General features: G+C 37.7%; 1 protein-coding gene across 14 annotated transcripts in view; it reads right to left on the reverse strand.

The window, feature by feature from the left end:
- LOC122559093 (contactin-4-like) overlaps positions 1-15,285 on the reverse strand; it is a 2,514,776-nt gene that overhangs the window by 957,434 nt on the left and 1,542,057 nt on the right. For all 14 annotated transcript variants that reach the window (XM_087994461.1, XM_087994471.1, XM_087994472.1 and 11 more), the window contains one exon: positions 2,157-2,332. In XM_087994461.1, the coding sequence (XP_087850587.1) occupies positions 2,157-2,332 (176 nt within the window). The remainder of the gene's footprint in view (positions 1-2,156; positions 2,333-15,285) is intronic.

The following is a 15,285-nucleotide window of genomic DNA, read 5'->3' on the forward strand; positions in this document are numbered from 1 at the left end:
ATTGATTTTATTCTAAATCTCGTGTTTGGGAATGTTAGTTGACCTTTAACCAAATGCACAAACAGCCATCAGCTGGTCCAGGAACGCCAACCTGAGTGCATCTTCAAGTGGTCAGATTATCAATGAATTTCTAAGCCACTATATTCTAGATCCCATTTATGTTTAGCTTCCAGAAACAAACTTCAAAAATCAGATATTGTTTTTACGGAAAGGAACAAGGAGGGTTTAGAATAAAATCAATCCTCCTTGTTCCTTTCTGTAAAAACAAAATCTGATTTTTGAAGTTTGTTTCTGGAAGCTAAACATAAATGGGATCTAGAATATAGTGGCTTAGAAATTCATTGATAATGTGACCACTTGAAGATGCACTCACGCTGGTGTTCCTGGACTAGCTGATGGCTGTTTGTGCATTTGGTTAAAGGTCAACTAACAAGGAAGAAGAGGCTTTTCCAAAACAATTATCAGACTAATAAGAGGTGATGTCTACCACAGTTACCATCGTGGGGAGCTATGCTCTATGGAAATATCTGAGATGTCTTGAATAGATTCACCAAGTCTTAGTTACTGATATCTGGAAGGGAAGGATGCTCACATGAAGCTTACAGCAGAAGATAGGGTCAATGCTGACAATCAGAAAAAAATTATTTAATTATATTCTGTATGAAGTACATGATTGTCTCTTGTGAGACATCAGACTCAAGCGTAAACACACATTATTCATGTTAGAACAACAACAACCAAACTGCTTAGTTTTTCTCAGGAACAATTCTTTTCTCCAGATGGGTGGAGATTATATTGTCATCAGTTTACCCTTCCAGACAAGTCTTTATAAAACAATTATGTCACTTTGTAGTCAGTTCCCTTCTCAAGAAGCACTCTGACTGCTTCACAGGGCAGAAGAAGATTGAGAACATGAAGGACAAAAAAAAGACATCATAATGTTAAAAAGTCCTTTCTTAAAAAAAAAGCTTATCTACATTCTCCTACTTTCTCATTTATTTTTGATTGATGATTTTAAATGCAAATTGTACCAAGTATTTTAACAGTTTTCAGCAATATTAGTAAATTTAGTGATATTTTGATGCATTTTAAGAATCCAGTTCATTGCCGATATCACTGAAAATCTTGACCATGTTAAATCTGCTTATTAATAAAAATGTTCATAACTGTTTCAAGAATTCAAAATTCCAACTATCCTTCGATGTTTTCATAAATTCCACTCAGGCCAAGGTTAACCCATAACTGTACATCCCAAAACCTTTGAAAATGTTTGATGGCTTTCTTTGAAATGTATTAACACACACATTATTGCCAACATGTAGGCATTAGAAGAAATTCTCCCCTTGTTTTCCAATGCCCCATGGACATTTAATTGTAGCAGTATTCAGAACCTTAAATGTATGCTTGCCCTTTACATTAATAAAGCTTGAGAAATGATTTTGTCAAATTTATCAATGTTTATCAGTTCACATTTTGTCCATAACTTCTTTTTTATTAATGTGGAACATCCTGAACAAAGCAGGCCTAAAATGTACACAGCCTCTGAATAAGAGGAAACACATTTATGAGTGCAGGAGTGTGCAAGATATAAGTATGCAAAAGTGCAGAACTCAAAATCTTTCTCTTTCTTTTGAAAAGTTAATTATAGCATTTATAAGTACACTAAAATACTGTCTCTGACATTTAGGCAATAGGTGTTATAGTTTCATCAGCAAACAGAAATACAGCAAGAATTGCTTCCCAAAATCCTCATGCTGGCTTTTTAACCCAAAGACAACTGTTTATTGAATCTAACTAGATCCTCAGGAAATTAGCTCGTTGACAAGTGCAGAAGATGGGGCTTTCAATATGTAAAATAATATCTTCTTACAGATTAGGGCAAGAGATCTAATATGAAACATCTCCTGTGTTTCAGCTGGAAATGACTTCAGAAGAACACATAATGTATTTAAACTTCTTGTTCACCCTTGACACATACTACATCATCAAAGGTGTCATTAGACAGAAAATTGAAAGTGAATGATACTGTAATTTTCCAATACATGCTGATAGGCAGTCAAGATTCCTTTGTAATGTTGCAAACATGGAAAAATAATGCCAAAACTTTTCATTAAAAAATGCAAGATTAATTTTGAAAATTGCTCATTGCAACTTACATGCAAATTCAAGCTTGGCTGCTTTGCTCACAATTGTGCCAAACAAATTTGTTGCGAAGCATTGATAGGTTCCATAATCCTGGGTTCTAACTGGGTTATTGATAACGAGGTCGCCACCAATCAAACTGTAGCGATAACTGAGGCTGAAGTCAATGTCTGTGCCATTTCTTTGCCATCTATGACAAAAAAAAAGAAATATTTGAATTGTGTTGCCACAAATCTCAATGTATTTCAATACTTGGATGCACATAAAAGAATAATAGTACTTTTGAACATTGTTAAGGAAAGACAGTTAACTGCAGAAGGGAGGAAAAGTTAAATTATTTAATGTAAAACTAATACATTTATGTTTTTGAGTTTTCAATTTGGAAAGAAAGGTTTATTTCCTGTTTTGTTTTTGAGTTCTCAATCCAACTGCTTAACTTAACATTGAGTCTGCTTTCTAGTCACTGATGATTAGCTTTCAAAGTGAATCCTGCAACAAAAATAAAAGTCATGTTTTTTAATTGCACATTATTTGGCACAAGCGAGATGTTCTGTTGAACAATCCCTTCCAAGCACAAGATTGAATCAATGCCAGCAAATTCAAAAACTTCCTGACTTCTGGGCATATTACATTCACTACCTCCAAACAATCAATTAGCTCCTGCCAGTTCCTTGCCATCACTTTGACTCGAAGGTATGAGAAACACAAATCTTCCCTGCTTGTTTCCTTTTGTAATAATTTTCTAAAATGTATGAAACTATGTGCTACACATTGCAATTAGCAACTGTATTGTGCATATTAAGTTGGTATTGTTCAATTTTATTTTCATAGCTAGCAAACCATTTTCTAAACAAACATATCACACACACACAGGAGGAAACCTCCAAACAAAATAACTTTGGCTCATTCAATTCTTAACAGGCATTTAAAACACCATCATACCAACATAGTTGAATTTTAGATCCCTCCATGGTACAAAACTGAAACTCAGGAAGTTAACATTTCATAGCTTATTTTGTAATTTTGCACTTGGAATACAAGTTAGTATATTCCAAAATACAAATGAGTTTTAGTTGGCAACATCTCCAAAGTTGCTGAGGTCGCTACTTTTGGATTGCCAAGAAGTCTTGTACAAACTACCCTTCGTATGGTTGTAATATTCATTTACACCATGATAAAGCAAGCTATATTTTCTGATCCTAACTTAGTACAGTGGTAGTTCATCCTAAGTCCATACTTCAACTACTGGTTGAGGAAATTACCTGGTGGACTGAGCCATTCAACTCAACCAGTTACTATTCTCTGATAGTACAAATCCTTTATAGTACACGTAATACAGTTTATTCCAGATTTCATTTGCAATACATGTATAATGATCCTGGACAAGGTAAATTTATGGTTTGATCTTGTGAGGTAGCAGTAACGTTTTGTTTAAAGATAGTGAAGTTTAAACGATCAAGTACTTCATTAAAATAATAAAACCACAGGATTCTGTGACTTTAATAAAGCAAAATAATTCTTGAACAATAAACTGAGAAAAGCAAAACAATCTAGAAGCAACATACATTCACTTCATACATTCACCTGCCCTCTGCAATAAGCACCTTTACACCTTCCAGCTTTTTTTAAATATCTGTGAGATTGAGGAGCCAATAGTTCCCTCTTGCTTTCTCCATGGCAATGTCCTCTGAACTTTGTCAGAATTAACATGTCTAACCAATCAGCTCTTCATTTTTCTCTTTGGTGTGAATTGTTGTGGAATTTGAAATGTAGTACTTTTAAGATCTGATGCGATCAGTGCAAGGCAAGAAATGTCAACATCGTGTCCATCTTGTCAGCAACGTTCAAATTCAAGGAAATATGTAGTTGAATCATTAAGAGAGAAGTTTAAAGTTTCACAAGGATACTGCCAGATATGGTAAGCTGCTGTTGTAAGGAGAAATCTGGTATAGTGAATACTTCCAATCAAGTTCAGAGATGTAATTACACACCGCTGGAGCAGGTGAGACTTGAACCAGAGTCATGGAGTTGTACAGCACGGAAACAGACCCTTCGATCCAACTCATTCATGTCCATCAGATATCCTCATCTAACTTAGTCCCATTTGCCAGGACTTGACCCATATCCCTCTAAACCCTTCCTATTCATAAACCCATCCAGATGCCATTTTACTTGTTGTAATTGTACCAGCCTCCACTACTTCTTCTGGCAGCTCATTCCATACACACACAACCCTATGAAAAAGTTGCACTTTAGGTCTCTTTTATGTTCTTCCTCTCTCACCCTAAACCTATGCCCACTAGTTCTGGATTCCCCCATGAATGATTGATGTAAATAGCAGTGGTGAAGAATAGATCACTCTAAATCACATAAATGAGAGGTAGTATGCAGGATGCAACTTATTGAATGATAGAAATCGGCATAAAATTACATTGATTGGTTCAAGTTTGAATTTGCACCTATCAGGAGGCAGAAACAACATATTTTTCCTCATTCAAACTATGTGCTGGCCAGTTTCTTCTCTACTCTCAGTCTATGACATCATCAGATTGGGTGGAGCTTCGTGCAGCTTCAATCAGAACCGATATCTCGCACTATATTTTATCAAATATTATTCCCCATTGTCAGCATTTACACTTGCAAATGTTTAACCATATATACATTTATTTAACTATCTCTCTTCTCCATTTGCTGACTTCACAAATTCAGGCAGCCTGGAAGATATATAGAATTCCTCAAAAACATGTTTTCTTCAGACATGGGGGTTTGGTGTGCCATTTGGTCAAAGATTGTTGACCTGGATGCTGAACATCTGCAAATAATTCCTCCACCAGAGGATCCTGCTGTGCCAGCTCTTCCTGGATTCCATGTGATCTAACCTTGCTAACCAATCTACCACGTGGCCACTTGTTGAACACCTTGCTGAAGTTCATATCAACAACATTTACTGCTCTGCCTTACAAGGCAGGTCTTTGTCTGCTGCAGTGACAATACCTGCTATGAGGACTCCTGGCCGGAGTAGGCCCGAAACTTGCACTCAGTGGGTTGTTGGCTCCGCCTATGGTAGGTATGAAGCACAGAGATTCCTTGAAGACTCCTTGAATCTTACAAGAGCTCTGAAGCTATGCTTGCATATTCCTTGCATAGAAGATTAACTCTGTTTATGTAATTCCTTTTTATTCTTATTGTAGTTCCAAGTCATGCCGGATTGCGGTGACAAAATACTTTTCACCGTATCTTTCTAGATATATGTCAAAATCAATAAATAACTCCGAAATCATTAACTCACTTCTTAAAAAAAACTCAATGAAGTTTGTGAGGTATGACTTCCCAAGCACAAAGCCATGTTGACTCTCCCTAATCGGTCTTTGCCTTTCCAAATACATACACATCCTGTTGCTCAATATTCTCTCAAACAACATACCCACCACTGATCTCACACTCACTGGTCTATAGTTCCCTTGCTTTTCCTCACCGCTTTTCTTAAATAATGGCACTACATCAGCCAATCTGCAGTCCTCTGACACCTCACCCATGGCTTTTGATGACACAAATATCTGAGCAAAAGGCCCAGCAATCTCTTCCCGAGCTTCCAACAATGGTCAGGGCATCTGCAGGATCCATGTGCTGTGGCTAAGAGGGTATCTGCGACATAAGTGGAATTAGGAGAAGTTTTTGTATAATGTTTGAGTAGTCTGGTGCCAAACTGAAACAAAGAGTATCTTAAAAGACGATATTCATTACTATTTTTCATTGTTTGGAAGTTACATGCACCACTTTACCTTTAACAAAAATTAAAAACACTCATTCCTTCTGAAAACAGATTCATTGTCTGCATTACAGATTTTCCAAACAACCTGAGTAAGGACACAACTTACAATGTTGTTAAAGATTTGGTGAAATTACATATCTCAGTAATCCTATTTACTTTGTCCTCCTAATGCTTGTCAAAAGTCATGCATCGTTGTACAGCAGTTTGTTCACTCTGTACTGATGCAGATAATCTTGAGACTTTTACCCTTTGTATCTTTCTGGGATACACCTGATCAGGTCTCAGGGATTTTTTTTTACCTTGATGCATTTTAAGATATTCAGTATCTCCTCTTCTGTAATAGGGATACTTTTCAAGACATCACAATTTATTTCCCCAAGTTCTTTAGCTTCCATGTCCTTCTCCACAGAGTGTGTTGTTGATGCAAAGTTTTAATTTAGTATCCCAGCTAACTCCTGTGGTTCCACACATAGACAGGCTCACTGATTTTTAAGGGCCTTCTACTGTCTCTAGTTACACTTTTGCCCTTAAAGAACTTGAAGAATCTCTTTGCATTCTCTTAACTTTATTTGTTAATGCTCTCTCATGTTCCCTTTCTGCCCTACTCATTTACCTCTGGAATATACTCCTCGTGTCATCATACTCCTCTGAGGATTAACTCGATCCCAACTATCTGTACCTCCCATATGCTTCCCTATTCTTGATCAGAGTCTTAATTTCTCATCATCCAGCTTTACCTTCACCTAGCATCCTTTCCCTACACACTGAAAAGCACATACTGTCTCTGAACTCTTGTTATCTCATTTTTAAAGGCCTCCCAATTTCCAACCATCCCTTCATCTGTGAATAGCCACCACCAATCAACTTTTGAAAGTTCCTGCCTAATACTCACAAAATTGGCCTTACTTCAAAGTACTCTCCCATTGACATCTCGGTGTGTTGTATTTCTCATTTCTTTGCTCAGTATTTGCTTCTTCTGATAAACCTTGCTGATTTTTAGCATTTAATAGTTTCTTCAGTGATGATGGAAATAGAAAATATTTCTACAACTCTTGCAATGTCTGTGACTTCTTTCTGGCAGACAGCATGAAAATATTTTCTTATTCCAACATTGGTAATCTCAAGAGATTCTTGGTTCATTTTCAGTTTTATTGAAAAGAACAATGAAGTCTTCTACTTGTTGCACCTTGACTGCCAGTGTTTGTTTCTGATGCAGTTGTTCTCATGGAACTAACTGAAATCATTTTGTGACCGCAAGGATGTTCATGTTGAAGACAAGCAAGCATGCTGAAAAGTGAGAAGTATAACTTGCCAATTCTGCATACATTTTTTTTAACTCTTGTCATAGCTGACCATTGCCTGTGCCTCTGTGGTTCCACAATGATGATATGGACACTTTATATCTGCTAGATTTGCACTATTTAGAAGGGTCATTTTTTTTGACCAATGTGTGCAGGAGGGTCTCCTGACACACTATGTAGATAGGAGAAAGTGAGGTCTGTAGATGCTGGAGATCAGAGTTGAGAGTGTGTTGCTGGAAAAACACAGCAGGTCAGGCAGCATCCGAGGAGCAGGAGAATCGACATTTCAGACCAGAGCCTTCCTGATAAAGGGCTCTGGCCTGAAACGTCGATTCTTCTGTTCCTCGGATGCTTCCTTACCTGCCGTGCTTTTCCAGCAACACAGTCTCAACAGTATGTAGATAGGCCAACAAAAGGCAAAGCTGCATTGCTGGGTAATGAACCCAGGCCAGATGGTAGATTTGGAGGTAGGTGAGCACTTTGGAGATAGTGACCACAATTTGGTTATGTTTACTTTAGCAATGGAAAGGGATAGGTACATTCCACAGGGCAAGAGTTACAGGGGGGGAGGCAATTAAGCAAGATTTAGAAGGCACAGAATGGGGAAGGAAACTGCAGGGGATGGGCATAATTGCATAACTGAAATGTGAAGCTTGTTCAAGGTACAGCTACTGTGTGACCTGGATAAGCATGTACCTGTCAGGCAGGAAGGAAGTGGTTGAGCGAGCGAACCATCATTTACTGAAGGATTTGAATCTCTTGTCAAGAGGAAGAAGGAGGCTTATGCAAAAATGAGGCATGAAAGCTCGGTTAGGGCACTTGAGAGACAAACATTTGCCAGGAAGGACCTGAAGAGAGAGCTAAGAAGAGCCAGGATGAGACATGAGAAGTTTTTGGTAGGTGGAATCAAGGAAAACCCAAAAGCTTTCTCTCGGTATGCCAGGAATAAAAAGAAGGACCAGAGTAAGATTAGGGCCTTTCAAGGGCAGTAGTGGGAAGTTGTGCGTGGAGTCTGAAGAGATAGGAGAGGCGGTAAATAAATATTTTTCATCAATATTCACAGGAAAAAGACAATGTTGTCAAGGAGAAAACTGAGGTGCAGGGTATTAGACTAGACGGGATTGAGGTTCATAAGAAGGAGGTATTTGCAATTCTGGAAAGTGTGAAAATAGATAAGTCCCCTGGGCCAGATGGGATTTATTCTGGGATTCTTTGGGAAGCCAGGGAGGAGATTGAAGAACCTTTAGCTTTGATTGTTATGTCGTCATTGTGTACAGAAATAGTGCCTGAAGACTGATCGCAAATGTTGTCCCCTTGTTCAAGAATGGGAGTACGGACAACCCTAGTAATTATAGACCAGTGAGCCTTACTTCGGTTGTGAGTAAAGTATTGGAAAAGATAAGAGCTAAGATTTATAAAAATCTAGAAAGGAATAATTTGATTTGGGATAGTCAATATGGTTTTGTGAAGGGTAGGTCGTGCCTCACAAACCTTAATGAGTTCTTTGAGAAGGTGACCAAACAGGGAGATGAGGGTAAATGTGGTGTATATGGATTTCAGTAAAGCATTTGATAAGGTTCCCCATGGTAGACTATTGCAAAAAATACAGAGGCGTGGGACTGAGGGTGATTTAGCAGTTTGTATCAGAAGTTGGCTAGCTGAAAGAAGACAGAGGGTGGCGGTTGATGGGAAATGTTCATCATGGAGTACTAGTGGTATACCGCAAGGACCTGTTTTGGTGCCATTACTGTTTGTCATATTCATTAATCACCTGGAGGAGGGCGTAGAAGGATGGATTAGTAAATTTGTGAATGACACTAAAGTTGGTGGAGCTGTGGACAGTGTGGAAGGATGTTGCAGGTTACAGAGGGACATGGATAAGCTGCAGAGCTGGGCTAAGAGGTGGCAAATAGAGTTTAATGCAGAAAAGTGTGAAGTGATTCACTTTGGAAGAAGTAACAGGAATACAAAGTACACTAGCCCAGTAAGAGTCTTGGTCGTGTGGATGAACAGAGTGATCTATGTGCATAGATCCCTGAAAGTTGACATCCAGGTTGATACGGTTGTTAAGAAAGCATAAGGTGTGTTAGGTTTTATTGGTAGGTGGGATTGAGTTTTAGAACCATGAGGTCATGTTGCAGCTGTACAAGCCTCTGGTGCGGCTCCACTTCGAGTATTGCGTACAGTTCTGGTTGCCACATTATAGGAAGGATGTGGAAGCTTTGAAAGGGTGCAGAGGAGATTTACCAGGATGTTGCCTAGTATAGAGGGAAGGTCTTATGAGGAAAGGCTGAGGGATTTGAGGCTGTTTTTGTTAAAGAGAAGAAGTTTAAGAGATGACTTAATAGACACATTCAAGGTGATCAGAGGATTAGATAGGGTGAACAGTGAGAATCTTTTTCCTCAAATTGCGATGGCTAGCACGAGAGGAAATAGCTTCAAATTGTGGAGTGCTGGTTATAAGACAGATGCCAGAGGTAGGTTCTTTACTTAGAGTAGTAAGGGCATGGAATGCCCTGCCTGCAACAGTGGTAGACGCACCAACTTTAAGGGCATTTAAATGGTCATTGGATAAACATATGGATGATTATATAATAATGTAAGTTAGATGGGCTTCAGACTAGTTTCACAGGTTGGCACAACTTCAATGGCCTGTAATTTGCTGGAATGTTCTATGTTCTATCAGCAGAATGTTTACAGCTGAAGTAACAGAGAACTTTTGATTGTTTCTTACAGCAAAGTTGTTCTCCATCTCTCAGGATTTGTCTGCGAGTCTTCTGGTATCTACTTTCAGCACAATTTCAACAGTCTTCTCCAAATTTAACCCGTTCTTTGATTTAAAAAAATCTGACAGACCCATCACTAATTCAAGCTACACTTTGTTCGTTACGAATTCTGCTCTCGAAGCGCCATAGCTACAGTTTTCCACTAATTCATAGAGTACACTTACAAAATTATCTATAGATTCCCACGGATATTGAACTCTTCTGTTAAATCTGGTCTCTTCCAATATTTTATTTGCTCACAGATTGAATTAATTATCAAAAGCTATCAGAACTTCTCCAGAGGTTTTGTTGTCTTCTTAACTTTACAACCTATTGTATATCAGAGTGCATTTAGTTTTTCACCTTGAGATTTACTGTTTGATTTTGAAATAGATCTGTATCTTAAGAACTGATTTCTCCAAGTTATCCATTTACATGTTGTCTGGGTCATCTCTCACTAAATATTAATGGAAATATTAATTTTCCTCCAAATGTAACCTTTTTTTTTTCAAAGTTTAAAATCTGTAGCATTTTAAAGCTTCTGTTCCTCTAAATGATTTAATGATTCTGCACTGAAGAAATCTTGGTCTAAAAGCTTATGATGTTGCAAATTCAATGCTTTTTTAATTCTCTTGCCTTAAAGTTTCTTCAACTTTTCTGTGACACTGAGTTTAAACGTTGAACTGTTGTTCAAACTTGTTGCTGACTGCAAAACATCAAACTCTATTAATAGCTATGCTTTAAGATATTCTTCCCATAAAGCTTTATCTACACAGCATTTTCTATACGATAACATAGAGATGTATAGCATGGAAACAGACCCTTCCATGCCAACCAGATGTCCCAACTTAATCTAATCCCACTTGCCAGCACCCGGCCCATCTCCCTCCAAACACTTCCTATTCATATACCCATCCAGACGCTTTTTAAATTCTGTAATTGTACCAGCCTCCACCACTTCCTCTGGCAACTCATTCCATACGCGTACCACCCTCTGTGTGAAAACATTGCCCCTTAGGTCTCTTTTATATCTTTCCCCTCTCACCCTGAACCTATGCCCTCCAGTTATGGACTCCCCCACCCCAGGGAAAGACCTTGTCTATTTATCCTATCCATGCCCTTCATGATTTTATCAACTTCTTTTATCACCCCTCAGCCTCCGACGCTCTAGGGAACACAGCCCCGGCCTATTTAACCTCTCCCTGTAGCTCAAGTCCTCCAACCCTGGCAATATCCTTGTAAATCCTTTACAAATGAACCCTTCAAAGTTTCACAACATCCTTCCAATAGGAAGTGTTTTAGAGACTCATAGTCATAGAGCCATACAGCACGGAAACAGATCTTTTGATTTAACCAGACCACACCAACCATAATCCCAAATTAAATGAGTTCCAACTGCCTGCACTTAGCCCATATTCCTCCAAACCTTTCATATTCATGTACTTGTCTAAACATCATTTCAACATTGTGACTGTCCCACATCACCACTTCCTCTGAAAGTTCATCCCACATACAAACCACACTCTGCATAAAAAACTGTCCCTCATGTCTTTTTGAAATCTTTTTCCTCTCACCTTAAAAATATGCCCCCTTGTCTTGAAATCTCCCATCCTAGGGAGAAGATGCCTGCATTCATCTTATCTATGTTCCCCATGATTTATAAACCTCGGTAAGGTCACCTGTCAACCTCCTCCACACCAGTAGAAAAGGTCCCAGCCTAACCAGCTCTCCTTATAACTGGAAACATCCAGATAAAACTTTTCTGAACCCTCTCCAACGTAATAATATCCTTCCTATAACAGGGAGACTGGAACTGGACACAGTACTCCAGAAGAGGCCTCACCAATGTCCTGTATACCCTCAGCATAATGTCCCAACTCCTATACTCAAAGGTCTGAGCAATGCAGGCAAGCGGGCAAAACACTTTTACTTCTTTTAAGCTCCATTTTTGAAAAAAACGAGTACCATTTCTCTGTACTGCTTACTGGGGATTTTTTTTTTAAATTACAATTTTTGTTTCTCACATCATGCAGACAAAGGGGAGGATTTCTCAGCCTCTGCAGCTGAGATGGAGCATTTCCCTCTATTTTTCGGGTAACACAGTTGCTTTATCACCTTTCATCATCTAATACACGAGACACATCACAACTATAACTGTTTAAATAAACATTTGTGGTTGCAGTCTGAATAAACTTTCCTTCCAAAATCTTAGTTTCAATCATGAATATTCTAATCTTATCATGATCTTTAAAATCTTCTAACTATTGTGTTCTCTTAAGGACTCTGCTTAAAATCTTTGACAGTTTCCTTTATGAACTTACCTGTTTTGAAGGATACTTTGTCATTTTCAATTATATATTTTTCTTTCCATTACTTCCAAGTTTCGTCCCCTTGCTCATTGTGATTTCTAATTTCAGTTATGGAGCTCTGAACTGCTCTTCAGAATCTGTAAGGAACCTATAACTTTCCAGTAAGTTTCATTCTTTTTTATACTCCTCCCAACCCACACCTTTATTTTTCTGTTCCTCATATCATGCTCTGAGCTCTGAGGTAAAGATTTTCTTCTGGAGTACTGCTTTGACCATACTGCTGCTTCCATGTGTAAAGCTGACTGTGTCTCTATTTAAACAGTGGCTGCTGGTAAGTGTCTGAATGTTCTTAAATCAGAAATGTTCTTAACGTGGTAAATTCCCTTTTCTTCCGACCACTCGCTTTTTTTCCCCCTTTGGGTCTTTTGTTTCCACTGTTTGTTACCTTTAAGTATTTATGAAACAATTCCCACAGCTGATCATTGTGTGGTACTTGCAGTCGAGATGGAATGCTGCTTCCAGTTCTCCTTTCTACTCCTCAAAATAAAACTTTAATGAAGAATAAAGAACCATACAGCAGAGAAACTGACCCTTCAGCCCATCAAGACTGCACTAGCACATAATGCCTTTCTAAACCAAAAACCTTTTACCTCGACATCCCTCTGTCTATACATATTTCTGTCAAGATCAGATTGGACAGCCCCTGGTGAGGCACTGTAATATACACAAATGATGAATGAAAACATGAGAGAATGTTCTCTCAGGGCCTATTGAATTCAGACTGGGAGAGGATTGACCATTGAATTCTCATGAGAAGAAACATTTGTCTGAGTTACAAGATGTAGTTTATTGAATAAAAACAATAGGTACAGGTTACATTGACTCGGTGGATGGAATTGCAAAGACTACACAAAACCAGAGATACCACATGTTTCCACTGAAATCTGGTGCTACTCCTCCACCCCAAGATTATGTGATGTCTTCAGACTGGGCATAGCTTAATGCAGCTACAACATTAACTCTTTCAGAACCATTATCTTATCCAACAGTAACGATTTCTCTTGAGTTCGGAACTCTGATTTAACCTCATCAATTTCATTTTTTATTGGCCAAGATCAAGAGAGGTGAGTTGGAATAAAATAATATTCACACAATGTCGTTGGAGCACAGAATGCATCACCACTTGAATGTGGACCATTGTGTCTTTTGCAGGGAAATAAAGAAAATACATGGTTGAGAAGAGACAGTCAGGCGTTCAATTAATCTTAAATTCTTCTTGCAAGTATCCAGCAGGAGCGAACGATAATGGAGGTTGTCCTCTGAACTTATTTCATTCTATGTTTAGTTGCTGGGTAAATTTTGTTATAATTTATAAGGAGACTCCATTACTTGTATGTGATAATCAGTTTTTTACACATTTAAATTCATCAAGGTGATGCACAGAAACTCTATGGTAATTGCATATATTTTGTGTCAGAAGATCCACATAGATATATGGTAGTGTCATCAAAAAGCTGCACCAATAACATCCATTAACCTTATTTTGAGAAAACCATCACCTGTGCCCGCATGACATTCAATTTTCCCATACAAACCACTCTTTTAGCTTCATGAAGTAGGATTGTCCAATTAGTGCCAATTCATGCTAAATTAAGTCTTCATACTCCACAATTTGTTTTGAATTAATTCAAAGGTACTCCTAAAATAACTCGCCTGCAGAAATTATGATTAAATTCATTGAACTAATTTTGAAACCTATCTACCCGTTTGCCCTTTCTAGCACATGTATGCCATTTAGTTCTTTTTTTTAATCAAAGAGTAGGATAATTTGTTTTAATTATGGCAGCTCATGAGGCCTAATTGCATTAATGACATTCATATGAAAGGGTGTTCCATAGTGACTATCAATTATTTCGTTTATATATTATTAAATATCATGATATTACCCTTTCAAATAAATTCAAACAGCAGAAAAATAATTTTAAATCCTCAGCTATACTATTGAAGCCTTTTTAAATGTCTCCTGACAAACTGCATTAAGACTTGATGTTAATCCTCCATGAGCATTTTATTAAAACAAATCATGCTTCTGAATGGTTCAAGGAATTTTGTCCAGAGCATTTGTCATTCTACTCCTCGGAAAAGCTAGCAATGAATATGACTGTAAGTCACTCATTACCCTAATACATACATTGCTTGCATTGTCCTCTACATCATTTCTTTAAGTAAACAATAATATAATGAAGACTTTCTTCTGGAGATAGAGGGGCAACATTGTCTGTCTAAAGTAGAATTCAACAGTGGATTAGATGCTTCAAATTTCTAATAAGAAACATACTCTGAGTGACTTTCTAATAATACTCTGCTCCCGTCTTGTTTAAATTTGTTCTAAAATAGTTTTTTTATTTTTGCAGTAGTCATCTTCATCTTGATTGGCTACACTTTTGACAATGAACTTGATTTTAATTCATATCTTTTTTTAAACCTTTAATTTCAAGTTGAACTTTGTCAAAGAAAGAGTTTGTTTATTAAAATGGCATACTTTCTCAAAGAAATATTTCTGCCTCAACTGTTTTAATTATGCCACAGCTTATATAATTTCAACTATGAAGCGCACACTACAGGAAGTCCAGGGGAGCAAAGACTTCCCTCTGTGATTATCTTCAGTAAATTTCTCGAGAAAGCACCAAGCTCTGTTGTCAACAAGAGGCCCTTGACTACCACATACACTGTTACTCTTTTATTGGTTAATGGTGCAGAAGGGAAATTTACCCGGTATAAAAGGATGCAGGAGTACAATATTCCACATTCATCATATTCATCATTGACTTAAAATCTTCCCACAGAGGAAGGCAACCAATTCACTCACACCAACTCATAAGTATGACTGTAAAAAAGAAACATTACTAACAAGCAGATAGACATTAAGCTATTCCTTTCATAAATAGATACTGTAAACTTGTCAGCTAGTTAACAAGTCAAAATCTAAATTCATC

This window comes from Chiloscyllium plagiosum, unplaced genomic scaffold, assembly GCF_037043375.1.
Source record: "Chiloscyllium plagiosum isolate Xiang-an unplaced genomic scaffold, Cpla_swu_hap1 HiC_scaffold_14, whole genome shotgun sequence".
NCBI lineage: Eukaryota > Metazoa > Chordata > Chondrichthyes > Orectolobiformes > Hemiscylliidae > Chiloscyllium > Chiloscyllium plagiosum.